Here is a 26388-nt window from a genome sequence, read left to right as displayed (position 1 = left end):
CTTTTCAGCCCCCACTTCGCGTGCTTGGCGCGAGCTCTGTCCTCTCTTCACCTATCGTTTTTTTCTCACAATTTCGCTCTTGTCCGTCGCTGTAATTCGATTAAATGCCGCTCGGCGGCAGCGGATCACACAGAAACGCGCGGCTTTGCTTCTTTTTGTCGTGGTCGTCGCTGGATCGATATCCTCGCATGCAACCTCTCTCTCTCTCTCGGCACTTTGAAAGACAATGGCCTGTGCACCTCCGGAGAGGGTATTATACTGCACTGGCTAATTATATATATTCGCGAAAGCACTAGCACTCCGTGATTTCCCTCGTTTTTCTTTGCTTTCTTTTTTCATCGGAGGCAAGAAAACGAGGTTTGCGATTATGGAAATAGCACTCGAGAATTTTCGACGCTGATATCGCGTTTTCGTTTGGTTAACTCGCGGAAATCGTTCGGGCGAATGGCACTGCGCAGATCGATCGTGAGCACACCTCTTGGCCGTTGCATCCAGCCGAAATGCCCCGCGATCGTCCACTCGGATTCGAATTTGAACGTAAGGCCCAGGTCTACGTACAGATTCATACAATACGCTAGTTTGCCGAGTTTTCCTCGCGGAGCTACGTAATCCCATCCCCCGGAATAACGAATGTTCGCGCGCGCGCCTGCGTCACAGCTTCCGCGTGTCTTGCGACTGTTAATGACGGTCCTCGTCTCTCGTTTCGCCCTCTGCGAGTTTCACGTCCCAATTCCCGGGATGAGCGTCTTGTCATTAGCGCCTCTCTCTCTCTCTCTCTCTCGCTCTCTCGATCGAATGGCCGACTTTCGAGCTGGTAATCGATTACGTAAGCAAACGAGCGCCTTAGCAATGCGCGGCAACGACGAGAGGTGGTTGCACCGGGTTCGAGCACGAAAAGAGTGGCGTACGCACGCTTCTGTCCAAGCAAGTTGTGTTTTCCGGCGCACCACACCTAGTCGCTCGTCGAGACAGGGGTGCGGCTATCTCGCGGTCCGTTTTCAGGGGGCCGAGTTTCAGCGTAATTAGCTTGTCCACGCAAATCGATCGAGAGATCGCGCCTTTCTTTCGCGCGTCGGTCTGCGTTACGACTTGTCACTGGCAACGAGGAACGAGGAGAAAAGCAAGACGCGCTCGCGTGCGCGTCGCTCGGTCGGAAATTGAACATTATCGCTGAAAGTTATTAAACAACGCGACGGCGGTAAGTGGTCGGCGAGGAAGAGGAGGCAATCAGTCGGAATAACGTTGCATAGCGATCGATGTGGACTATACGACTGACCGAGTTTGAGGAAAGTTTACGGCCTCGCTAAAGGGCTTACACAAGATACACTCGCAATCGAATTTGCCCTCGTTGCAGGCATCGAGGCGACCGAGCCGACCCTTTCCTTTCTTTTTTTCTTTGTTCCTCGCCTACAGCCAGCCCCGCGGCGCTCGCCCATAGACGTGTGCACACGAGCCGCGCGGCGCGCACTACATTTTTCGGCCCCCGATCGATATTCGCGGCTGGCTCTTTGCACACGCTGCACTTTGTCCGAGAAGGGAGAACCAAAACTTGTCTTCGCTCCGAAATCGACGAGTTCGTTGCGCAACCAACGAAATGTCTCTCTCTCTCTCTCTCTCTCTCTCTCTCTCTCTCTCTCTCTCTCGAAAAAAGAGCCGACGAACTAACTAGTGAGACGAGTGATTCGTCTGGACGTTACGCAATGCCGGAATCAGCGCGAAAGAAGAGGAGGGACCTTCGCGTCGATGTATATATATACACGCGTGCTTCGCCCTATGAATTGTGGCAGATAGAGAGAATTATATCCACGTGACGAATCGAGGCCTGCGGAAGCTACGACAATCAGGCTCAATGTCGCAGCCGCCGACGACGTCGGCCACGCGCGCCTCGCTGCAATGCCCCATTGTTCGACGAGAAGCTTTTGTCAGCTCCTTTTTTTTCCTTTTCGCGGGAAGGCAAGTTCGAGGTGATGATTTTTTTTTCGTTTGTTTCGCGATACGAGCTCCGTCGCACGTATCGTCGCTTCCGTGAGGGCGAAAGTTTCGACGTCATCGTCGTTATCGTCGTTCCGATTCATGTTTTTCTTCGTGCTCGTCGGTGTGCCTACGCACGCTTATTTCTAATCTATTTTTATTACACTTACACACATACACGCCTACAGACGAAACGAATTATTGTCAATTATTTTTGTTGTGTTTTTTTTTATCTGCCCTGCTCATCGTCCAACAATTTTTTTTGTCACACATTTTTCCAGCATGGCCGTTCAGATTCTTACCGGGTCGCCACGTTGCCCGGCATTCGCGACGACAACAAAACTGCTGATGGAATGTACAAGGTATAAAGCAAGCAAAGAGCGAGAAAAAGTGACGAAAAGTTTGTCGCTACACTTTGGTGATTGGTGCTATATTGTCTTTCTTTCTGTCTTTCATTCTCTCTGTACAAACTTTCAACTTTAATCGGTGACGCTCGCGTATAATCTTGCGCTCGTTCGTCTCTTCTGTCCCGCGCGAAGGAGAGAAAAACAATAGTAACGCTTCGTCGGTATGTGTAATCGAATGAACTGTCCGTACACGTACGCGATCAAAGAGGCACCCAACCTCTCGGAAGAGTTCTTCGTCATCCTTCCCCATTATTTTCCAAAGACGAACAAAGACAAGTCTCGGACGAAAAAAAAAAAGAAAAAAAACTGACTCCCCGTGTTAGTTTAACAGTTGAGCTCCATATTAATCTCAATCTGCCTCCATCCTTACTCTTCTATCTTTCCGTGCGAGCTACAATTTGTCCAGCCTCCAATCTCGCCTCGCCCACCTCCTTTACTCTCTTCTTTTTTCGCGATCTAATACAGCTCGTAGGTACTAATACTCACCTAGTTTTTCTCTACGACGTCGTTGGATCGTTTCGATGCTCAACTTTCGATGCTGCTGCGGGTGTGCTGCTCACGAGGGAAAAACTGAAAGAAAAAAAAAACGACCGTACACGATGACTCACTTTTGCATGCCATATACTTTTAAAACGCCTCACATACGTAGTGGCCAGTTGACAGTGCATGTAAACACGATATATATACTAACACGCTTTTTGTTGAAACGCTTTCCGGCAACGACAAATATCACTGGCAAAGAGGAATCGAGCACCGCGCGAATACGAAAAAGTTGTCCATATCGTCGAAGTTGTATCTTCATCGGGCAACAAACGACGCGCAACTGAGAGCCATTCATATGCGACTCGTTCTAATTAAAAGGGTTAAACGGGCTAATTCATTAACTGGCTATCCAGCGTATCGCGACGGCAACAAGATGACTAACCACTCGAACTCGCTGTCTTCGCGTCTTTCTCTCTCGCTCTCGCGAACGACCACGCACAACTGTTCTTATTGGCTCTCGGGTCTTTCGCAATTGCTCGTGGAAAGGATATTCCTGTTGTAGATACGCGGCGAGAGCTCGATTCCTGCGTAAACAAATGCCGAGACTTTTTTTTTTAATTTTTTTTCGACGGACCAACGGAAGCGATTGGACTAACGTTCGATTGGTGGTTTGCAGTCGCGGCGGAAATCCCCAAAAAGGAAGGGAGGAAATCTCGATGACCTCAAGCAGGAGTTGGTCATCGACTTTCACAAGATCTCCCCGGAAGAGCTGTACCAGAGATTTCAGACCCATCCCGAGAACGTGAGTATTGAAGCTTTTGCATTATATAGACCTGCTGCTCCTCTGCGAGCGACGTTTTTGGGTCGATTACTCGGGAGGATCGCATGCCTCGTTCGGTTGGCAGCCAGGTGCCAATGACGCATCGAACGCTGGCGCTCGTGCAATTGGATGTGAAATTAAGGCCTCGGTCGTTTGTTTGTTGGCAACCGGCATTACAGGGCCTTAGCCATGCGAAGGCGAAGGAGAATCTGGAGCGGGACGGTCCGAACGCGCTGACGCCACCGAAGCAAACGCCCGAGTGGGTGAAATTCTGCAAGAATCTGTTCGGTGGCTTCGCGCTACTGCTATGGATCGGCGCGATCCTCTGCTTCATCGCGTACTCCATTCAGGCGTCGACGAGCGAGGACCCGAACGACGACAATTTGTATCTGGGCATCGTGCTGGCCGCCGTAGTCATCGTCACCGGCATCTTCTCCTACTACCAAGAGAGCAAATCCAGCAAGATCATGGAATCGTTCAAGAACATGGTGCCGCAGTTCGCGACTGTGATTCGCGAGGGCGAGAAGATCACCGTCAAGGCCGAGGATCTGGTGCTTGGTGACGTAGTCGACGTCAAGTTCGGCGACAGGATTCCAGCCGACCTGAGGATCATCGAGTCTCGAGGCTTCAAGGTAAGCTGGTGCTCGGTTAGCGAGAGAAAGAGGTGGAACCGAGGGTGCTTGTGGGTTAAAGGTTGACAACAGCTCGCTGACGGGCGAGTCCGAGCCTCAGTCAAGGTCGCCCGAGTTCACGAACGAGAACCCGCTGGAGTCGAAGAATCTGGCGTTCTTCTCGACGAACGCCGTAGAGGGCACGGCCAAAGGTGTGGTGATTTGCTGTGGCGATCAGACGGCGATGGGCCGAATTGCCGGTTTGGCATCAGGCCTTGACACCGGAGAGACACCGATCGCCAAGGAGATCCACCACTTTATCCACTTGATCACGGGCGTGGCCGTGTTCCTCGGCGTGACATTCTTCATCATCGCCTTCATCCTCGGCTACCATTGGCTCGACGCCGTGATCTTCCTCATCGGTATCATCGTCGCCAACGTGCCCGAGGGCCTGCTCGCCACCGTGACGGTCTGCCTGACGCTCACGGCCAAGCGCATGGCGTCCAAGAATTGTCTGGTCAAGAACCTCGAGGCCGTGGAGACCCTGGGCTCCACCTCGACCATCTGCTCCGACAAGACGGGCACCCTCACGCAGAACCGCATGACAGTCGCTCACATGTGGTTCGACAACCAGATCATCGAGGCCGACACCACTGAGGACCAGTCCGGCGTACAGTACGACCGCACCTCGCCGGGCTTCAAAGCACTCGCCAAGATCGCGACCCTCTGCAATCGCGCCGAATTCAAGGCCGGCCAGGACGGTCTGCCGATCCTCAAGCGCGAGGTCGCCGGTGACGCCTCCGAGGCCGCGCTGCTCAAGTGCATGGAGCTCGCACTCGGCGACGTGATGGGCATTCGCAGGCGCAACAAGAAGGTCTGCGAGGTCCCGTTCAACTCGACCAACAAGTACCAAGTACGTATCGAGCGCGAACGGCGGACGGACCGCTGCCGATCCATTTGCTTCCTGACCGCGGCCGTTTGCGGCCTCGTCGCGCAGGTCTCCATCCACGAGAGCGAGGACTCGAGCGACCCGCGCCACCTGCTGGTGATGAAGGGCGCACCGGAGCGCATCCTCGACCGCTGCTCCACCATCTTTATCGGCGGCAAGGAGAAGGTCCTCGACGAGGAAATGAAGGAGGCCTTTAACAATGCTTATCTGGAATTGGGCGGCTTGGGCGAGCGTGTGCTCGGCTTCTGCGACTTTGTCTTGCCGTCCGACAAGTTCCCCGTTGGCTTCAAGTTCAACTGCGACGATCCTAATTTCCCCACCGAGGGACTGCGCTTCGTCGGCCTTATGTCGATGATCGATCCGCCGCGCGCGGCTGTGCCCGACGCCGTCGCCAAGTGCCGCTCGGCTGGTATCAAGGTCATCATGGTCACCGGCGATCATCCGATCACTGCCAAAGCCATTGCCAAATCCGTCGGCATCATCTCCGAGGGTAGGCTACCAAACCATTTGCTCTTCCTTTCGGTTACTTGGTGTACGAGTGTGCATTGCTTTTGATGTTGCGCGAAGGGGATGTTACGGTCACGGGTGGGCTCGCCGCATAGACTCTGCAAGTAGAGGAATGCGCGAGACTGTCCCGTTCTGACTTGTGAAATCTTAAAAGTGCCTTCTCGAAACCCTCACATCTTCTTCGCTTTATGTACGTGTATATAGGACAGCAGACGTGCGACAAAGGGAAATACACAGTAAAGAACATTAGCTACAGTTGCTTCGCTCAATTCTTAATAATCAAGCTTAACTTTCTTTCCTATGAAATCTCGTTCATAACTAGCAACGTTTTGTGCAAATTATTTGTAGCAGATTTTGTTTACTGTGTCCAACGAACAGCTTGGTTTCACGCAAACTGACTATCGTTTTCTAACTAAAAACGAGTCGCAAAAACAAACGTTACAGACAATTCCATGCCACGCAAGAGCTGCTCTCGTGAATTTTTAGGATGCTGTCCGAAATATTTGAATTTTTGTCTAACCATCTTCCTCTTTTTACCATCTGCCTTTACTGTCTGCGTATCTCTGTATTTCTGTTCACGACGATCAAATTTTCACGCACAACATACTCTCTTAACGATAATAAGCACCAAAAAAATCAATTAATAAATAATTAAATGAACACAAGGTAAACTCTCTGTCATTGTTGCCGTAGACATTAGTATCATAGTCAAAGCCTAATTTTTCTTTGAAATCTTCTGTGGAGCTTGGTGTAGCTGCCAACTCTTGGCTTTCACTTAATTAGCGCTTAGCACGCCGTGTTAGAGATAATTTATACTTGAGAAAGATCTTGAAAGTTCCTTCTCTGTGTCCATACAACTAATAACAAAGCACTTTTAGGAAAGTTACCATGGCTGAGAGTGTTTTGTAAAGTTGGTGTGTATTTAGTCGCTTGGTAGATGAGACGAGGCAAGAAGTAGAGGACGAAATTGATAACTAATTGAGTTGGCAATTGAATTCTGCTGGAAATAGGTAACGAGACCGTGGAGGACATTGCCCAGAGGCTCAACATTCCCGTGTCGGAGGTGAATCCCCGCGAGGCCAAGGCCGCCGTAGTTCACGGTACCGAGCTCAGGGAGTTGGACTCCAGCGCGCTGGATGACATTCTTAGGTACCACACCGAAATTGTGTTCGCCCGCACGTCGCCTCAGCAGAAGCTCATCATCGTCGAGGGTTGCCAGAGAATGGGTGCCATTGTCGCTGTTACTGGTAAGCAAACGGAAAAATTTTCGAAAATTTGCATTACGAAGAAACGTGATTTCATTCGTTTTGTTTTGACTATTAGGCGACGGTGTGAACGACTCCCCAGCTTTGAAGAAGGCTGATATCGGTGTTGCAATGGGTATCGCCGGTTCGGACGTGTCGAAACAGGCCGCCGACATGATTCTCCTCGACGATAATTTCGCCTCGATTGTCACTGGTGTTGAGGAAGGACGTCTTATCTTCGATAATCTCAAGAAGTCCATCGCCTACACCCTCACTTCCAACATCCCTGAGATCTCGCCGTTTTTGGCTTTCATCCTATGTGACATTCCTCTGCCACTTGGCACTGTCACCATTCTTTGCATTGATTTGGGAACTGACATGGTAAGTCAACGCTTAGTATTCTATTTCGATAATACTATAATCCTTATGATCAGATTTATGTCAAAAAAAAATAGCATTGCTATGTGATTGTTTAGTATCGGTCGACGTTGCTTTATTATAAAAGAAGAGCATTAACATTTTATTTAGGGATAATGGTTCTTATTGGTCTGTACCTCTTATTTTGTTGTCTCTGTTTAAACTTTGTGTAAACATGGACCATTGCGGACGAGCAGATACCTGCCATTTCACTGGCTTATGAAACTGCCGAATCTGACATAATGAAGAGGAAGCCGCGCAACCCCGATTGTGATAAACTTGTGAACGAAAGGTTTAATATTTGTAAAAAATAAAACATGATCTCAACAGCTTTTTGATCCTTTAGACTTGCCAGAATCTCGAGTTGAAGTTGGAACGGACACGTTGATCGTAGTCAATTGATCCTGCCATTAATTATTGTAGCTTTTCGTGTATCTCTTGTATTGTAGTTACCTTTTATCAGCAGTAAATAGCTAGGATTGTAAGCATTGGCTCACGTGGACCTGACAGCTGAAACGAAGGGAATTTTTCTCTGCAGTCCGACTTGTTTTTATTGATTTTTTTAACGCTAATTTTTAAGGTTGCTGCCGAGGAAACTGTTACACTAGCAGATACAACAAAAGGAAAATCTACTTTTTGTATTATTTTTATTTTTAGATTTAAGTAGATGTTATCGATGAATTATTTCGATGAATTATTTTACGGCTTTCACAAAAGTTGGGAATTTTGAAAAGATTAGGGATTAAGATGATGAATAACAAGAATTTTGGTCAACAATAACATGTAGGGATTCTTACTTTGTATCCATTTATCACTTGAAGTTATTTTCTCTTGTTTAGAAAAATTCATGAATTTCGTACAAATTTGACGTCAAATATAATAGTACAATACGCTACTAGGGAGTAACGTAGGCAAATTACGCACTGTGCAATATTACCGATCAGGCGAAGCGAGATCGACATTTCACACAGTGTGTGTTTACCTACTTGAACTCCCGTGTTGCGTACACTCTTTTCCCGCACACCCCCGTAAAGGGGCACTGCTGGGCCCTCAGGAGGTGACATAGAACTGCATTTACTGTCTAAAATTGTAATGCCTCGTGTATATGCGATGTGCTGTTTTATCGCTCCAGTCGTCAGGCGAGAGCGGGAAAGACGCATCGCGCATTCGCGATGTAATTTACTCTCAGGCTGTCCATGTGATTTTGTGATCCCTGCTGGGAGGATGCACAGTGACCACTTTACGCGCAGCGTGGGGAAAAAATACATTCCTGAAAATATTCATTTAACAAAATGATTTGGAGTCTCATCAAATCTTTTTTGTGTTCTCCCAATAAATCATTTTATTTAAATCGTAATTTATTTTATCAGTTGTTTGCTCAAATTTGAAAAAAAAATGTTCTTTGTGTTGTTTAAAGTTAGAGAAAAAGATCGTGGTGCGATGGCAGAGGGAACGCGAATCTCTTATGAAATATTAACAATGAAGACCGCTTTCCCGATGTCATGGTTACTCCTGACGGAGAAAGTGTTATCATTCATTTTATGTTTGATTTTTTGTTTGTTAATTGTCATTATTGGCGTTGTTTTTACTAAATTTGTTGATAATGTGACGTTAGGTGCCGGCCATCTCGTTAGCCTACGAGGAAGCGGAGAGCGATATTATGAAGCGACAACCACGAAACCCGTTCACTGACAAGCTAGTTAACGAAAGGTAACACGATACCAAATCTTCAGGGTGGTTTTATTGCGCGATGAGGCTCTTGTGGAGGGATACCTATATTATTACAAGACTAACTTTTTCATTTCAAAGTACTACTTTTTTCTTATCGCTGGAGTTCTTTCTAATACCAACACACTTTATATGATTTTTCAAAGAAGCAAGAATTCATCAAAAAGAACTCTGACGATACAAAAGTAGTACTGACACGGCCTTACTCTAACACATTTATACAATACTTTGACTCTTTTGAGCGATGACTTTCGTTTTGATCTCTTACTTTTTAATTTCTGCTTCGGGTTTTCCGCGTTACACAGTCTATCTTTAATCTGTTTTCTGTACAAACATAACAATGATGTACTTTGTGTATCGCTAAAAGGATATATATTTATCGTTAGCTTTTGCCGAAATATGTTTGCATATACTCTTCGTCTGTCGTTCGCAATATTTATAGGACTATCAACCATATATTTTCGAATTCATCAAGTCACTTAACAAATTGCCTTAATTGGAAAAAACATCGTAAGCTCAAGTAACTATATATAGTTTATCTTCCTTCTGCAGTTTCGAGCAATTTGTTGAGTGGAAATAATGCTCGATATCACAATAACACTTACTAGTAGAGTAGGGAACTAAAGGTAAATGGGCTTATGCACGTGGAAAATATGGTTCCGGTGTATATCTACAGGCATAAAACAACTTTTTATTCTTGTCTTTTTTCTTTTTCCGCATCATCGCTCATTTTCATCATTCACACGTTGAGCGTAAATACGTACAAGGAAAATGAGTGATGATAATACCTCTTGCTGGGCGATTTTCCTTATTATTTTTTTTCTTTTGTGACGCTCACATCTATTTTCTTGTCACTGTTGTATCTTTCTTGCCTTTCCGCAAAAAAAAAAAATGCTGTCCATCATTTGTATGTCGTTGCCAAAGGTAAGCCGACTATATCATATATTAAGTTATTTATTTTTTCCCCTCTTGTTATCTCTATAGCAATTTCTGATCTTTAAACCTTCAATATCGCATTCCCTTTTACTTAATTTTTTTCTTCTTCTTCTTCTTCAACTATATATTGAAATTTTCTTGAGTTGAGTACTTTCTTTCATTTGGCCTTGCGATACTCATTCTTCTTATTCATTTTACTTTGAAATTTTCGCTTTACTTATCAAATCATTCGACATCATCCGAAGAACATTCGTGAAGGATTCGATCAAAAGCATAGTATTATTTATCATTATTACTATATAATATCGCATGTTCGTTTGTGTGACAACTGACATGATCGAATATTATTCATTTATCTTTCCATTTCTTATTTTTTTCTCATTGTCTATGTATCACTGTGTCTGTATATTCATGATAACACCTTCTCTTTTTCGCCTCATTATTATCATGATTAGTTTGCATCCCATTTTGCAATTATTCCAACAATAGGATAAAAAATTTGCATTTAATACTTATGCATATTAATCAATCTATTTCGTTTTTAGAATATTCTAATTCGACACCATACCAAATTTGCACTGAGAATTCTATCCATTCTATACATCATTTTCAACTATTTCTAAAGATAAAACTATCAATCATAAAATATATGTCACATTGTCATCAAAATCATAATCATCAGTATCATTTATAATTTTGGGAGAATGATAAAAAAATCGCAATAATTTTTCACGGCTTTTCTTTTCTGCTTTCTGCAGTTATCTCAAATGTACAAAAAGTTGAACCACCGTCATGCCTTGCTCATTTATTTTGTATCTCGTATGTGGACAATGCTAACAACATTCGATGTCTAGATGCCATCGATTATATCCTAGAAATGTAATAGCTCGAAAAATGATCAGACTTTTTCGAAAGCCATTTCATACAGTTACGCTCTTTAATATTCATTGGACGAAAAGAGTAGTAAAGGGTAAAAAATGAGAGAAGCACAGAAAAGAGAGATGAATCTTCTAATACATGTATATTTGACGACATCGTCGTTTACCTTGAACGCTGCGAATGAGGCTTACCAAGCTTGCTATGTACATATATATATAAGCATATATTTTGTCTGTCGATTACACTTTGATATCAATTTCTTTTCTGTGTGTCACTCAACATGTCTATTGTAAGCTTTCTTTATAGTATAAAATTATTGTGCGAAAATTATTGGACGTGTCATAATTAAATGTAATATCATTACTTTAATATTGAATATTGTGTCTAGATAAAACGTTGTCTTATTACATATTTATATTAGAATAGTCAATTTTTCATTACATGATTTGTATATTTAGAGAGAGTACATTATCGATGGTAGATTAATATTTTTAGTATACCATTTAGTACATATATTTATATTGTCTTTAATGATCACTTTTAAAAAAACAATGACACTTAGTAGTTATTTAAGTATGATTATATAATAATGTGAGGTATGGACATATATTGGATTTATTAAATCCGGATTGCAGCTTTCTTCTGTCCATATCTGACGCCTCTTCTGACGACTTTTGTGTCTCTTATTTCTCTTCTCTCAAACTAGAAACTGTGTGCCGCTAATTATATAAACTTCTTTATTACAAAAATTACTACCACCTAAATGACTGAGCTCTGAGGAAGACTTGCAATCAACGTAACACACCTTTTGGCCATGTGGATGCAACAAAATTTTGCTATAAAAATTTTTCTATTTTACATTTTCTGCATAACCATTTTAACTCAGATTTTCTTTGAATCAGATTATCCGTCTATCGTAGTCATATATATTCGTTTTAAATGACTGAAAATTTGTTATAGAATTTGACAAATTTTCACAATGCATTGATTGTTGTAGAAAACAACATATGGAATACCTTGAGACGGATATCTTTTTCACTTTTTTCCATTTTTATCACTATTTAGATTAGCGTTGGATAAAAAGTAGACTAATATTTGAAAAAGTAAATCCCCTTAAAGTGCTACTTTTTGTCTAAAAAACTTATCTGATTTTTTCTGATTGGACAAAGTAGTTTTAAAAGTATAAATAATTTTTTCAGTAATATTATTCATATGTAAAAATACGTGCCTATTTCTTTCTTAATCTACAATTTGAAAAATTGTCAGCTAGTCCTATAAATCATTAATCGAATCAACAGTATCTTGAGACAACATTGTATCAGTAATTTTTTCACTGTGCTTTATATCCTAACAATACTTTTATCGCTACTTTGTGTATCCACTTTAGAACCAAATGAAATAGTGAAATTCGCTTGTCACACACGTTGGACATTGCGTCAAAAAAAGGAATTAAATATTTAATAAAAGTTTAACCCTCGTCTTTATTCGGATAGTATATTACCTCTAATTTCTTTTGCACCTGTTTCTTTAACTATCTCTTTTTTCAATCTCATATTTTTCAGAGTAGAGAAAGTGGTATTTTATAACTCAAAGGAAATTTCAGAGACATCGATAATCTTCTATTGCTTACTCTTAAGTTTAGTTGTCTTTTGAAATTTTAGTCAGTGTTGGATTACTTTTCAATGCCAAAAATTAATGAGTATGATTTCCATCATCTAACTAAATTTTGAATATGAACAAATATTAAATCTAGGCATTATTAGAGAGAAAAAGAGAGAAAGAGAGAGAGAAAAAGAGAGAGATATTTGAAACGACAATGAAATTCAATCCAATACTGACAAGAATATTGAAGGTAGCATTTACGATTCAACTATTACGTAACAAACAAAAAGGCCTAAAAGAAGCTAAAAATTCACACACTACTTTTCTGCTGCTGTGACTTATCTGGGATCCGCAAATACTCAAGGAAGTCACTTGCTTCTCTACCTTTCTTTTATCCATTAACGTCCAGCCGGACACGTTTTGTACACCTCTCTTCATGCACTGACAGCTATTGCATTTCGAAGGAGAAAAATCACAATTGGCGTATTCTTATAGTTTGTAGTGTGCTCCTTTTGGTTGTACCACCCGAATTCTCGAAAAATTTCATTTTTATCGCAAAATGTAGTTTGAAACAAAAAGATCATGATTTTCAAAGATAAGTTTTGAAAAATCGAGTTTTCAGAGTTAACGGCGTGGAATTAACCTGGAACTGGTCTAAGTCGTTTTAAGAATCTTAAGAAGTATATCTGAATTTTTTCAAAATTATTTGAACAATTGCAAAACCAAAAAACTTTTAAAGAAAATTCAGACGTATTCTTTGGTCAATTCTAAGCACTTTTTGTTGGGCTATTTTGAAGTCTCTAACTTTATTGGTCAAACTGACTTCAACTCCCCATACTCTTTAAATTCAGACATCGCGTTCACGATCTAAACCGCTTCTAAGTGGATTCCAAGCTAGTTGAAAACTAGGTTTAACAAAAGAAATTTTCTTCGAAAATCGTGTTTTTTTTTTGTTTTAAACTGCATTTTTCGAGAATTGGAGTGGCACTACTGGCAAGAACATACTTCAATACTTCAAACTATAAGAATACACCAATTGTGACTGTATTCTCTTTCGAAATGCAATAACTGTCAGTGCGTGAAGAGAGGTGTACAAAACGTGTTCGGTTGGACGTTAATGGATTAACGTCCATGATTTTTCACTTTCCTTCTCTTTATATCTCTGCCCTACTTTTTTACTTTATATAGCTAAATTTAAACGTCATTTTTCGCCTATATACAGAACCAGACGACTACTTTTCTATAATAATTGTATTTGCCATTATATAATATAATATAATCTTGTGAGCGAATGCTGGAGTTAAAAACAAACAACGAATCAAAGCAACGGCGACTAATTCAAATTGAAAATGGAACTTTAGCGCTAATATTAGAGATTTTATTAGAAAGAAAGAACAAACAAATAGAATTGTCTATTACGAAATTGATTTTTCAATTGTGTGACTCGGGGTAATGCAGGTGCCGGCCATCTCGCTGGCCTACGAAGCACCGGAATCGGACATAATGAAACGGCAGCCCCGCGATCCTTACAGAGACAATCTTGTGAACAGAAGGTGGGTTACCCTTTACCAAGAAGCAAAAAAACCAACATCAAGCCCACAAAAGACAGTACTGTCATAGTTTTCACCTGCACTGTATTTTTCAACTAAATTTACAACACCTTATCTCTCCTTGTGCCTTTAACCTCCGATATCACTAATCATGATCTTTCCATTATCGACCGTCATTATTCGATTACACGACTATTCTCATGAGTGCACTTAGACCAGCTTTTGCGTAGTGTAATTCAAAGAGAAAAATGTTCTTTTATTTCTTAACAAGCTAATAATTTATTAGACACGGTTGTTTAACAAGGTACTTCCATAATTTTTAGTGTGCCTAATTCTTTCTTAATCTCACGTATGATTTCGCATTTGGTACAGCTAAACAATTAATAATTGCATTTTTTCACGTAGAAATTAGAGAAATACTTGAAATTTTCCATTCCACGACTGATAACATTTTTTTTATCGCTGATGTACGAAATAAATTTTCGAAGATCTTTGCGTGTGAGCTTTCACGTCCATGGCATCGTATAGCAAATTGAAAATTCAATAGTGAACGATGCTACGACGGTCTGCGCGACAATGCATCCGAAAAAGTTAGTTAGTGGCACAAAACGCACTTGAGTTTTCCTTTGACACACGTCACGTCCTCCCCTTCCACCTGTCGACCTGATTGTCGCACCCTAATGGACACATTTTTTAGTCTCCCTCACCAACCCTTGTCTACAATTTAGAGCATCCACCAAAGTCTATAGGACTTTAGCGAGTTAGTGTAGCACCGAATTCACACGTCCAAGTATGCACGCATAGAAAACTGACACTCATACACACACGCGCATACGTACATGACGTTTAGTTGGCATCGTCGCCTGATAGAGGACGAACGAGAGCCCGTGAATGCTGTGAATGCTTTGTAGTCGTCCACTTAGAGAGTTTTACGTAACGCACCGTATCTGTATGGACATGTGTATACATCTAAATGTGTTTTATGTACACGCCGATCATTCATTGTCGACATGTCCGTCGTGCGAGGATAATTGCTCTCCGGCTTGTCGCGAACGGAACCGCGAGGCCCGCGCTCGCGCGACGTCGCGACGTCAGGACGTTTCAAGATTGCGCAACGCGGCCCGAACACTCGTTCACTGTTATTGCTTTGCCTATTTTCTTTGTTTTTTTCATTTGCAAGCGAAAGAAGGACTTGGCGCGCGCGCGATAGTAGTCGCCAGGACGAATTCTCTCCGTACGGTCAAGGTCCATCTCGAGGGCGGAAAATCGATGTCGCCGCTGCAGCCGCCACTGCCGGACGGTCGTGCCAGGATCGTCGCGTTTTCGAATGCTTCTCTCGCTCCGAGGCGACGTTCTTCGTAGCTGAATTTGACTGTCTACAACGCTTTAGCCAATTACTTGTCTCCTTGCCACCGAAGCTTTGTTTTCTTTGGCTTTTGCGAAGACGAAGAAACGTCGAGTGATCCTTCTGCATTACACAGCTTTGATCTGTGCGCCGATCTAGCTTCTCTTTGTTTTTGCTTGTTTCTGTTGCCGCTTATCGTCTCTTCCATCTTGTACGTCTGTCGGGACGAATTTTTCATGGCGCTCGATAATCTGCCGAAGGAGCCGTGAAAAGTTCGTCGAAAGCATGCGAAAAGAGAACAACGGCAAAGTTGTCGGTGTGGCATGCTACGTGCACATGAACAATGACTAAGAAAAAAGTAAAAGAATGGTGCTCATGTCGTTGGTAAGTAAATACCTCCAAAGCTGACTTTGGATGACCGTTTGACGCAATAGCGGACTCTCCTTTTCAAAGCTTTTTTCTGTATCTTTTTTACTAACAAGCCACTCGATCTGACTTAGGCATTATATAATGAGCGTCTTTAAAAAGAAAAACTTGAGCCTCTTAGTTGATTAATACGTAGCCCTTTGATGATGCTGTTGACTCTCGTCGAGCATCTTAATCTTTGAGAAAATAGGAAAAAAATTGTACGTCAAATAGAGCATGCTTCGAGAGTCACAGATTAGAAAGAGGAACAAGTCCGAGTGAGTATTGTGCGATTAACGCTTGTAATTATTGTTGCTGCTTAGGCTTATCTCGATGGCATACGGACAGATCGGCATGATCCAAGCTGCGGCCGGATTCTTCGTCTACTTCGTGATCATGGCTGAGAACGGCTTTCTGCCATTGTATCTCTTTGGCATCCGCAAGAAATGGGACTCCAAGGCTATCAACGATTTGCAGGACAGCTACGGTCAGGAGTGGGTGAGTATTGCGGGAACGGAATGGTGCCGTTACGCTCGACCGTAATGCCGACCGTGTATATTCTCCATATTAATGCAGACCTACCGAGACCGCAAGACGCTGGAATTCACCTGCCACACGGCTTTCTTCGTGTCGATTGTCATCGTGCAGTGGGCCGACTTGATTGTCTGCAAGACCCGTCGTAATTCTATCATCCACCAGGGCATGAGAAACTGGGCCCTCAACTTCGGTCTCGTCTTCGAAACCGCCCTCGCCGCGTTCCTAAGCTACACGCCCGGTATGGACAAGGGTCTCAGAATGTTCCCGCTCAAGTGAGTATACCATATAGCGTCGCGAACAGCCGCCGGCCTGCCGAACGACCCGACTAATTATCCGCCTTTTGTCTTCTAGATTCGTTTGGTGGCTACCGGCCATTCCCTTCATGCTCGCCATTTTCATCTACGACGAGACGAGACGATTCTACTTGCGCCGAAATCCAGGCGGCTGGCTCGAGCAAGAAACTTACTACTAGACAGGCAACACGCTGATTGCGCGCGCAAGAGAAAGAGCCGACAGACGCATACCCACACAGAACGAGAAAAAAATTCATATTTTACGAGTTTTACCATCGAAACTATCGACAGCAACAGCAGTTACAACCACCACCACCACCACCACCGTCATCATTATTATTATTGTCACCACCACCATCACAACTAAATACCACACCCAGCAAGACAGTTATATACAAAAAAACCAACATCGCCATCCGCCACCGCCGCGCAACCACAAAACTACGATGATAATAATATATCGATAACAATAATCAGTCAGTCACACATTTTACACGAAAATAAAAAAAAAAGCGCAAGCAGCAGTTTACGTCACATAGATCTTATCTATCTGTTCGATGGGCCATTCACAAGTGGACACAAATAATTATTATTCATTAAAGGAGAAAAGAAAAATAATTACAAAAAAATAATCGCTAACGATAATAGCTCAGCTCGCTTGGCTTTAGATTCTATATCTTCATCGATTATTAAGCAAAGAGAAAACAAAGTAAATACACTAAAAAGACGCAACACAATACTAACGACACGACGACGACCTGGTCGTCGCTGAGTTTTCTCCTCGACGACGACGCCGCCGATCGAGAACAATACACTAGAGCGCTGAGTATTATTAATAATATTATGTAAAAAACTAACAGAGAAAAAATGTGAGAAAAATTTAAAAAAAAATGAAACAAATGATTGTGTGTAGGGTATGCGAATCTCGTCGTTTCTACGCTCTTTCAACGGGGTGAAAATAATAGCGACTCGCAGTGTGATCTCCTTGAATCTTCGGCTCAAACTAAACTCCGTGGAAGAGACGTTGGAACGATGAACCACGTGCGAGTGAGAAAACAAAACAAAACAAGTGTATGTACGAGCGAACGAATGCAAGAATAAAAGATTGCGAGTAGAAAAGGCCTAAAATGCCGAGGCGTGTGGCTAAACAGAGTAGCGAACAAAAACAAAATAAAATAAAACAAGTAGTTGAGCATATTTACAAGTAAGAGCTAACAAAAACATAGACAACTCGAAATGTTGATTTTGAACACTGGAGTCGATGAGTAGAGCAACAAAAATCGAGAACACAAGAAAAAGAGAATTAAATATAATGAAGAAACAAACGAACAAACATATATAGAACGATTCGCAATATTGGACTCGATCTCAAGCCCGGCGAAATGTGCGAGTACGACGTGTTCTATATATTCCCCGATGCGCGTGTTGCCATGGGATTATGTAACGATATATAAATAATAATAAATTGAAGACACACAAATACCACATAGGCACCTCTGGAAAACAAAGGGCTTGCGACGCATTGTGCGTTGCACGCATTTCCATGATAATAAATGATATTAAACGAGTATACAAGGACGACGGATGGAAGCTTTCAAATATATCACGCAGAGTTAGAAGAGCAGAAGAGTCACACGAGGATTGGGAGTCAACGGCACTGATGACAATTGTACACGTAGAAACGTCTTGTGATACCGAAAATCTTAGACGAGAAATAAATAAGTGAAATATGAAAAGGATCTTATAATTATTAATTAAAAAAAGTGATTAATAGAATATCGCGAAGACGAGACGTTTAGTTTCATCATCGCGATGTGACATCAACTGATTCTTCATAGATAAACTTATTAATTACAATATGATAGAAAATGGCATGCCCTATAGTTGAAGAAAAATCGACAGGTGTTCTAAGTAATGCCGAAGAAAGAATCTAACAAAAATTAGCAAAACAAAGGATATCGCAGTATTGATTATTAATTATTAATTAATTAAGGATGACGGATAATTAAGGAGAAGAAAAGTGAATTCAAGTATAATGTTGTTCGGTTCGAGTTTTATCCAAGTAGCTAATGCATCAGATCGCAATGCATATATTCAAATAGTTAAATCTTTGTTGGAGTTCTTATACTGGAATGTCACGGACTAGATAGAGAGGAGCGGGAACGGAGCGATGTGTTTTTTACACGGCGAAGGATCGACGGGCGGAGTAGATTGCGGATCAAGATACGGAAGATGAAACGAGGAACGGACGACGACGAAGAAGACGAAGTTGGATAGTATATAAATATTTAGCGCTTAAACAAACATCATTACCACCTAAGGAGGATTTCATTAAATTAAATAATAAAAGGAAAAAATGATGAGAAAAAGAGACAAAAATACGTTATTTAATTAATGCGCGAGCAAATCCCAAAATGAAAACTATGTGTTACCGAGGCGGAGTGTGTTTGAGCAAACAAAAAAAATAATTATTTAGTAGAAAAAAATACAAAAAAATAATTAAAGAGTATAACAGAGCAGGAGTATAGTGATAAAAGATGTTATTGATTATGAGTAACGATATTACGAGAAAAAACACGTTTAATGGTCAAATTGTAATTACAGCATGCGATGGTAGAAACATTTGAAAAAATAAAATAAATTTCAAGAATTTCAAAAAGTAGAAGCAAATCAAAATTGCGCGGTACGAGATCGTTTAATGCAAATTACTCTACAACAGTAAGATTTCAAACAAAACTAATCCTTACAAAGTTTAACGCTGTTTTAGACCGAAACGAAAGATTGCGAGACCAAAATTGAATAAAGCAACTAGCATTTAAAGAGGAAAAAATCCACACACATTCTTTATGTAGGTGAAACAAAAAAAAATTAAAAATGAAAAGATATTTGAAATCAATGCTAAACGTAAAGATTAACAGCAGTACATGCATTCTCTCTTAGTTTTCCATTTTTCCATAGTTTTAAACGCGGAAATGCAAACAAACTTATCAGCTTGCTATGAATATATAAATTGAAATATTATACACCTAAACCCCCGGTATGCAGAACGCCCTGTCGCAGCGACTTGCCACAGCGCATCACAATACAACAGAATCCCCAATTCGAATGATGCTCTTCAACTCTGATAACGTGAATATAAGCTATGCGTACGAACGGACAAGTGTAAAGTCTCGAATACTCGCAAAGTTACCCAAAGTGTTCAATAAAGATTAGACAAAAAAAGTATCGACATCGAGGTATGTGTACAGAGGTACGTTTTTCCATCAACCAGAGAACGCGAACAAAAATATATATATATATGTATATGTACTTCGTGGTCGCGACGAGAAACTTCTGAGAAAGAAGCAGCGCCGATGCGCCGATTGCTGATCTATTGAAAATCGGCGCACCGAAGCGCGACGGTCGTCGCAACAGCGAAGTCTTGGCTATGTTTTTTCTCGGCGAATTCGGCGCGAAGGGCGAGCAAAGTCGCGCACGACTGTCGGTCGCACCTCCAAAACGCGACCGCGGACAAGCTTCCTTCGCACTCGTGAACTTCATCCTTCCGTTTTTCTTCTTCGGGTCTCAACGAATCGCGCACACGCGCTTGCGTCAACGTGGCAACGAACGGCGCGCGCGTGTCCAGCATTGAGTTCTTTTTGTATCGAATAAAGCAGCTGCCTGAAGATCCCGTGGTTGTCGACGCACAGGGTGTTCCGTGACCCGGGGCCTTCCTCACCAAGAAAAAAATCAATCCCCCCCCCATCCATCAGCTCTACCTATATTCTACTAATGTAGGTCGAGCTCAACAAAAATAATACTTTACCGTCGTGCGCCGCCTCTCACTTTAGGCTAATTATTTAAAAGGACAACATTAACGATATAATGAATAATAATTATTATGATAATTATGATAACATTAATAATAATAATAATGATAATATAATACATGTTACAGTAAGATATTATTAGATGTAATTATTATATATGGTTTAGTATAGATCGTGTTGTTGAAGAAAAAAAAGAAAAAACAAAGTATATAATAAGATGACGAAAAAGAGCTAACGAGTGTAACGAGAAGTGAAACGGGAGCGCGACGGAAGAACAATAAAATAACAGCGACACAAAAAAAAGTCAACGAGATAATAGAAAGCGTCGAGAAGGTAGCGGTTCGATTGGATTACTGGTCTAAGACCAGTTCAATGAAAGGAAAAGATAATTGTCAGGGCGGCGGACTGAGCGGCATGACGAGACGCGCAAAATTGGCTCCATGCACGATGACTTTTCACGGGAACTAATCAATGTTTGTTTCTTTATTGTTGCGAACACTCATGCGACTTGATTGCTTTTACCGGAATGCATAATACTCATGCGTTTTCAACTTTGTTTTATTTGATTCCTCCAAGTCTTCTTATTTTTTTGTACTTTTCTATTGCATTATATTTTTTATACAGAATTCATGGCGCGCCGTTAATTTCCGCATGCAAAGTCAGTAAACGTAATAAGAGATGGACTATGGGGGATCGTCGAGGAAAATGTATGAGCTTGTCGTCGCGGGAAATCGACGGACGATAATGGGCCGATAAGACGCGACGAAAATAATAAAACAAAAAAACTTTTAAAGAAGTTCGAGCTGCGAAGTATAATCTCGAGCGCGAGAGATTGTCTTTTTTTCATTACTCCAGCGTTGTTGCTTTTACTCAGAAACGCAACCTAAGCTTTATGTAGGCAAATAAATGTAACATACGCGCTGTATGCGACTTAATATCCATTGTTGTTACACGACACAGACACGAGAATCGAAATATCAAATCACGCGTACGTGCACACACATTGAAACACACAAAGTATACGTGTTAGCGGTGTTATATCAATGTACAACTATACGGTGTGTCGAATCAAGAGGAGAGGAAGAAAAAGCAACGTCTCGCGCTCGGCGGACGAAAAATCTAAACGTTTAAAGTGTCGAGACCCGCGCAGCCCGCCGGGATGAGAGTAAATAAAAACGAAAAAAAACTAGATAACAAAGGGAGAGGAGCAAGAAAAAATTGAATAATGTTTTATTAATATTGTACATATTTTAAATAATTGAAAGAACGAAACGGACAGAATATCGTGCGCGATCGGGTACACGGCTGCGAGGCAGCGCTCCCTCGCACTTTTTTGCGTTTTTCATTTTTTAGCACCGAAATATATAATACATTGATAAATACGGGACGAGAAATTTTGCGAGAAAAAGTTGAACGTTGATATCTAAATACACGATACACATGATGATAGACATTTGGGATGTAACGCACTCGGTTGTGGCACTTGTTGAAGTTTATTTTTTTTTGCAAAGTCGAGCACGGGTGGCTTTTGACAATAAGGGCATTCGAAAATCAGCGAATTTGTTAAATGACCCGCAAATTTATTCGCCATTGTTGTTACGAGGTCGTACATACGTTGTGAATTTCAAATCAACGCAATTTACTCTACTTCACTATTCAACAGTTTGCTGAATTGGTATTAGCTTTGCTTTCAATCAATCGCTGATTGTAATACAACGATGCCCTTATTCAAAAAGTCAAGTAATGTTGTTCGTTCAGAGGACAATTGTGACAAGTTGAAAAACAGAAACACATCGACTACAAGATTGAATAACATAAATATGGGATTAAGAAAAACGCGAAGAGTGGCATTTATATCGACAACATAGCGAATGGAAAAAACAAATGCAAACATAAAAAAAGTACGCGAGGCGCGCGCGATGGAGAATGATCATTCGGAATGCGAGAGAGCGAGAAAACGGATAACAATAAAGAAAAAAAAACACGTACATTACTCTATATCCGAACTCTTGTAATTTCTGATTGACGATTTTTTTCGTATGATTATTATATCGATAAGTTCTGTTTTCACACGCGAATAAATTAAGAGTAAAAAATATGAAAAAAGAATAAAATGAGAGACATTGTCCAACCCAAGTGTCATTACTTTTGATGTTAAATAAAAAATACATAATTAATAGAGGCCTCTGTTCTTCGATGAGCTTTTACACAAACCCTCACTCAGCACACGCTCTTGTTTGTTTTTTTATTTTGGGCTTTGTTTTCTTATTTCTTTTGTGCCGGAAAAACGAGGTTACATCTAGGGCTGAAAAACAAGACAGTAAGTATTTCAAGTTTTCATTTTTATTACGAAAATACTCTTACAACTCTAAAAATGTTGGAGCTCCATTTAGCTTTTTATTTTAACGTATAAAATCAATTATTAGTACAGAATTGCAGTCTTCAGTAAAGCATTCTTTTTTTAAGTATAACATTAAATATCAAACGTTTTGACAACAAAGTAACCATTGTAAAATGATTCATTATTTTAACGAATTTTCTTGTTGCAAACAGCAACGAAGATTACAAATTTATGAAAAAGTCTAAAGAATCATAAATGAATACTAGCAGAAACAAGCAGACATAATATCACAAACTTCAGCTATAACCTTTTTATAAACAATAACTTTAATATAACTTTTCAATTATCAATTATTTGTTCCTGTACTTTTTGTAATTAGGTGTGATGAGCCATTCGCAAAAATCTTCACAAGATAATTTCATTATGCTAAGTCATAGCAATACTTATTTGAATTTTCAATTAAAAATTATCCAGCGTAGAAATATTATAATGATAATTTATTCTGAAATTGAGTTTTCTAACTGAACACGATCTTTCTTCAAATTTTTCTTTCTTATTCTCTGGATATGCTTTATTAATTTTCCTGAATTTTTAAGATCTTCGTATTGAGAAACAAGATTTGTAAGCCGTTTTTCAGCTGAAATTAATAAATACAAATAATGAAATAACAAATTTTTTGAATTATTTAATACTGCTAAGAGATACTTACATTTTTTCTTATACTTTGGTTTTTCACCACTTCTTATAGCAGAAAGTATTTCTTGTTTCTCTTCTTTTTGTTTCATTTCCTTCTCAGATTTTTTCTTTTCTTCTCTAATTTGATTTTCCAGCCTTTGAATAAGATATTTAATTTTCTTGATTTGCTTGGGATCCTCTTCAGTTTGCAATTCTTTTTTTAAACTTTTCAAGTCATTTTGTTTAATTTCGCTCAGAAATGAATATGCATTTTTAAAAGCTTTTTCATCATATGTACCACACAAACTGTCAAATCTAGGGTCTCTTGGTTCTTTCTTTTTTACAGGTACTACTTCTCGAAATCTTGTAACCTGTCTTTTTGATGATTCCTCTCTAGGTCTATTTTTATTTTCTCTCTTGAATTTTATCAACTTAGATTTTTTTGCCCCAAACATTGTTGCATTGTAAACTTTCGTGCCTAATTTCTCCTTAAGTTTTTGTAAATCTGCAAAACTCATCTGAGACAACTCTTTTTTAATTTGTGCCTAAAAATATAAAATTGCATTCAATCAAACACACAATTAATGCATTATAATACTTAGAATATTTCTAATAAATTAATAAAATATTTAAAAAACATTCTAAAATAATAAATATAAACAGATTGACCAAACATAACCTTACATTTCTAAAAAATAGTGATGTTCTAAAATAAAACAATTTTCCAATTATTCCTACCTGATCCTTGTCTTCATTAAGTAATGCATCTTCTTCGTCACTGCTCATTTTAATAATTGAATAATATCTAGCAATATTTTAAACTATAGTAGAGTTCGTTGATACAATAGTCATGAGCATGTTCGTTGTTTTGACTTGGCTTATTTGGCGGACTTGGCCAAAGATCGAGAGATCATCTTTGTTGACTATGGCACCTATGGCTCTTTCCACTATAAAAATTTAACTGACTCAACTCTCACCAAACTGGATGATCGAGTTCGACAAGATCGAGATAATCGCAAGTGTTATTCAATATATATTTTTTAGATTAAAATTGCTAAAACATAAAATATTCTGAAGATATAAAACAAATCAGTTTTAAATTTCAAAAAAAAACTAATAAAAATAAAAATTAGGTTTGAATAATTTCTCAGTGGTGACTGTAATCCATACCACCTGATTTCAAGGTCATGGTCAACATCTCAATTTAAATGAACGTTAATCGTAGTTCAATTCAAAGATATTTTATTTTTCATCAAAACACATTGATTTTGAAAAATAACGCCAAATAATAAAATTAATCAAACACAATAAAAATAATGTATTTTGGTAAGGGGTGAAATTTGTGACTGTACGGCACTGATTTAGAAACTTCGTTTATTGGTCGCGTGCAGCACTGGTCGCGTGGGTCGCCGAAGCAGCAGCACGCTTGTAGTCACAGATTTCTAGCTGGTAAAATGGCGGGTGTGCTCTTCGAGGATATTTTCAATGTAAAAGATATTGATCCAGAGGGAAAAAAATTCGATCGAGGTAAGTTTATTGAATATTACTAATTGTCTTGTATTGTACATTATATTATTCCCGCATGAGTCAGCGTTGATTTGCAAAAAAAGTAGTAAGAATCTGACGGTCGCCAACCTCCAAAAATTGCCGGCAAACACGTGCCGCAGCGTTACCGATTCAAAGATCGCGTCTGTAGGGTCCTGAAATTCATTGGATAGGTTAGGTGCTCACTTCTGCCATTGTAAGTTTCATTTTAAATTGAATATTTAATTAGTTTTGTTATTTAAATTTGAACTACAGGAACGAACGAAAGAACAATAAAAAACTTATTATGATCTAGAAAGACGAGTAAGATTTAGTATTTTGAAGTGTAATTAGTGATTAGTTGTTAGAGCGTCTTTTTGTTGTTGAACGTATTTTAGTAGTTAATTTTATTATGCAATAACGTGAATGATTATTCATGAGTAATTTTATTACAAACATTAGTGATACAAAAATTTGAATTTAGGAAATTTTGAATTATTTGTAAAATATAATTGAATAGTGTAGTATTTAAAAGATACCTTTCTAAAATATTGTATTTCAATAATTTAATAATATTTTATTACATAACATATATTTTCTTAACTGTTGAAATATAATTATATATAGGCATACTCCAGAGTCTACAATATTAATTGATTTTTATCTACATGTAAATTCGCATTGTTTCTGCTCGGAGAAGCGTATCAATTTCTAGAAACTCTTTTTTTCGTCTTATAATTTTCAGTGTCAATACCATAACTGTAATGCGAAAGAAAATACGTTGTCAAAGCTGTAAAATGAAAAAAAAAAAAAAAAAAAAAGAACGTGCAAAAAAGCAAAAAGAAAATTATTCAAATTTCAAACGTACACATAACAGTAACGTGTTAATGGGTCGAGTAAACGATTGCTGCGTTCAAACGGGCCGTGGAAATAAGACTCGCGCACACGAGCGAAAATTTATTGTGTCGAAAAAGCAATAAAGATTATGCGAGCGCGGGGAATAGTGCAGCGCGAGCGAATGGCTTCGGAATTACGGCTTAGCATCGTGCGCGCAGAGGTAAGAAACTCGAGCGACGGCAATTATTAGTTGGATGCTTATGCATATATATTGTCAGTGTCGAGGTTGCGCAACACCCGATGTCGACGTCGCATTAGTTATCGTTACAACCTCGAAGCCGTTTGTCGTCTTTTTCCGTATGCCGCGTTGCTAATCCGTGCTGAGAGATGAAAACTCGCCACACGTCGTGTGGCGACACGTACAAGATAATTAATGTCCACGGGATCCTTCATTTTCCTTGGTCGCAGTTTTACGCGTTTTTTTCATCATCTGCGGCAGTAGGCATTTGAATTTGAGA

At 40.1% G+C, this 26388-nt stretch overlaps 2 protein-coding genes across 5 annotated transcripts in view; one reads left to right on the top strand and one right to left on the bottom strand.

Moving 5' to 3' along the window:
- LOC131674043 (sodium/potassium-transporting ATPase subunit alpha) overlaps window positions 1-22672 on the top strand; it is a 44389-nt gene extending 21717 nt beyond the window's left edge. For 2 of the 4 annotated variants that reach the window (XM_058952495.1, XM_058952494.1), the window contains exons 3-12: window positions 3538-3663; window positions 3861-4313; window positions 4375-5205; window positions 5290-5731; window positions 6759-6995; window positions 7072-7373; window positions 9025-9119; window positions 16178-16352; window positions 16431-16663; window positions 16743-22672. In XM_058952495.1, the coding sequence (XP_058808478.1) occupies window positions 3538-3663; window positions 3861-4313; window positions 4375-5205; window positions 5290-5731; window positions 6759-6995; window positions 7072-7373; window positions 9025-9119; window positions 16178-16352; window positions 16431-16663; window positions 16743-16863 (3015 nt within the window). In that variant the 3' untranslated portion in view covers window positions 16864-22672. Of the gene's footprint in view, window positions 1-2252; window positions 2334-3537; window positions 3664-3860; window positions 4314-4374; window positions 5206-5289; window positions 5732-6758; window positions 6996-7071; window positions 7374-9024; window positions 9120-14012; window positions 14108-16177; window positions 16353-16430; window positions 16664-16742 lie in introns of all 4 variants that reach the window. The other 2 variants (XM_058952493.1, XM_058952492.1) reach the window with 2 other exon arrangements.
- LOC131674048 (ribosomal RNA processing protein 36 homolog) lies at window positions 21986-24469 on the bottom strand. Its single transcript, XM_058952505.1, has 3 exons — window positions 24248-24469; window positions 23544-24054; window positions 21986-23471 (listed from the first exon to the last, which is right to left on the bottom strand). The coding sequence occupies exons 1-3, from the start codon at window positions 24293-24295 to the stop codon at window positions 23332-23334; spliced, it is 699 nt and encodes a 232-aa protein (XP_058808488.1). The 5' UTR covers window positions 24296-24469; the 3' UTR covers window positions 21986-23331.
- Window positions 24470-26388: the final 1919 nt, after the last annotated feature.

The sequence above is a fragment of the Phymastichus coffea genome, unplaced genomic scaffold (genome assembly GCF_024137745.1).
Source record: "Phymastichus coffea isolate CEN01 unplaced genomic scaffold, Cenicafe_Pcof_1.1 PCOF00209, whole genome shotgun sequence".
Classification (NCBI taxonomy): Eukaryota; Metazoa; Arthropoda; class Insecta; order Hymenoptera; family Eulophidae; genus Phymastichus; species Phymastichus coffea.
Note: the sequence above shows the minus strand (reverse complement) of the source record. Positions and strands in the feature narration are given on the sequence as shown.

Bases quoted from the DNA above. Each gene is read 5' to 3' on its own strand.
- LOC131674048 (XM_058952505.1), bottom strand. From the start codon at position 24,295: ATGAGCAGTGACGAAGAAGATGCATTACTTAATGAAGACAAGGATCAG. The intron at 24,055-24,247 runs GTAGGAATAATT...TTATATTTTTAG, and splicing joins TTAATGAAGACAAGGATCAG to GCACAAATTAAAAAAGAGTT. The intron at 23,472-23,543 runs GTAAGTATCTCT...TATTAATTTCAG, and splicing joins ACCAAAGTATAAGAAAAAAT to CTGAAAAACGGCTTACAAAT.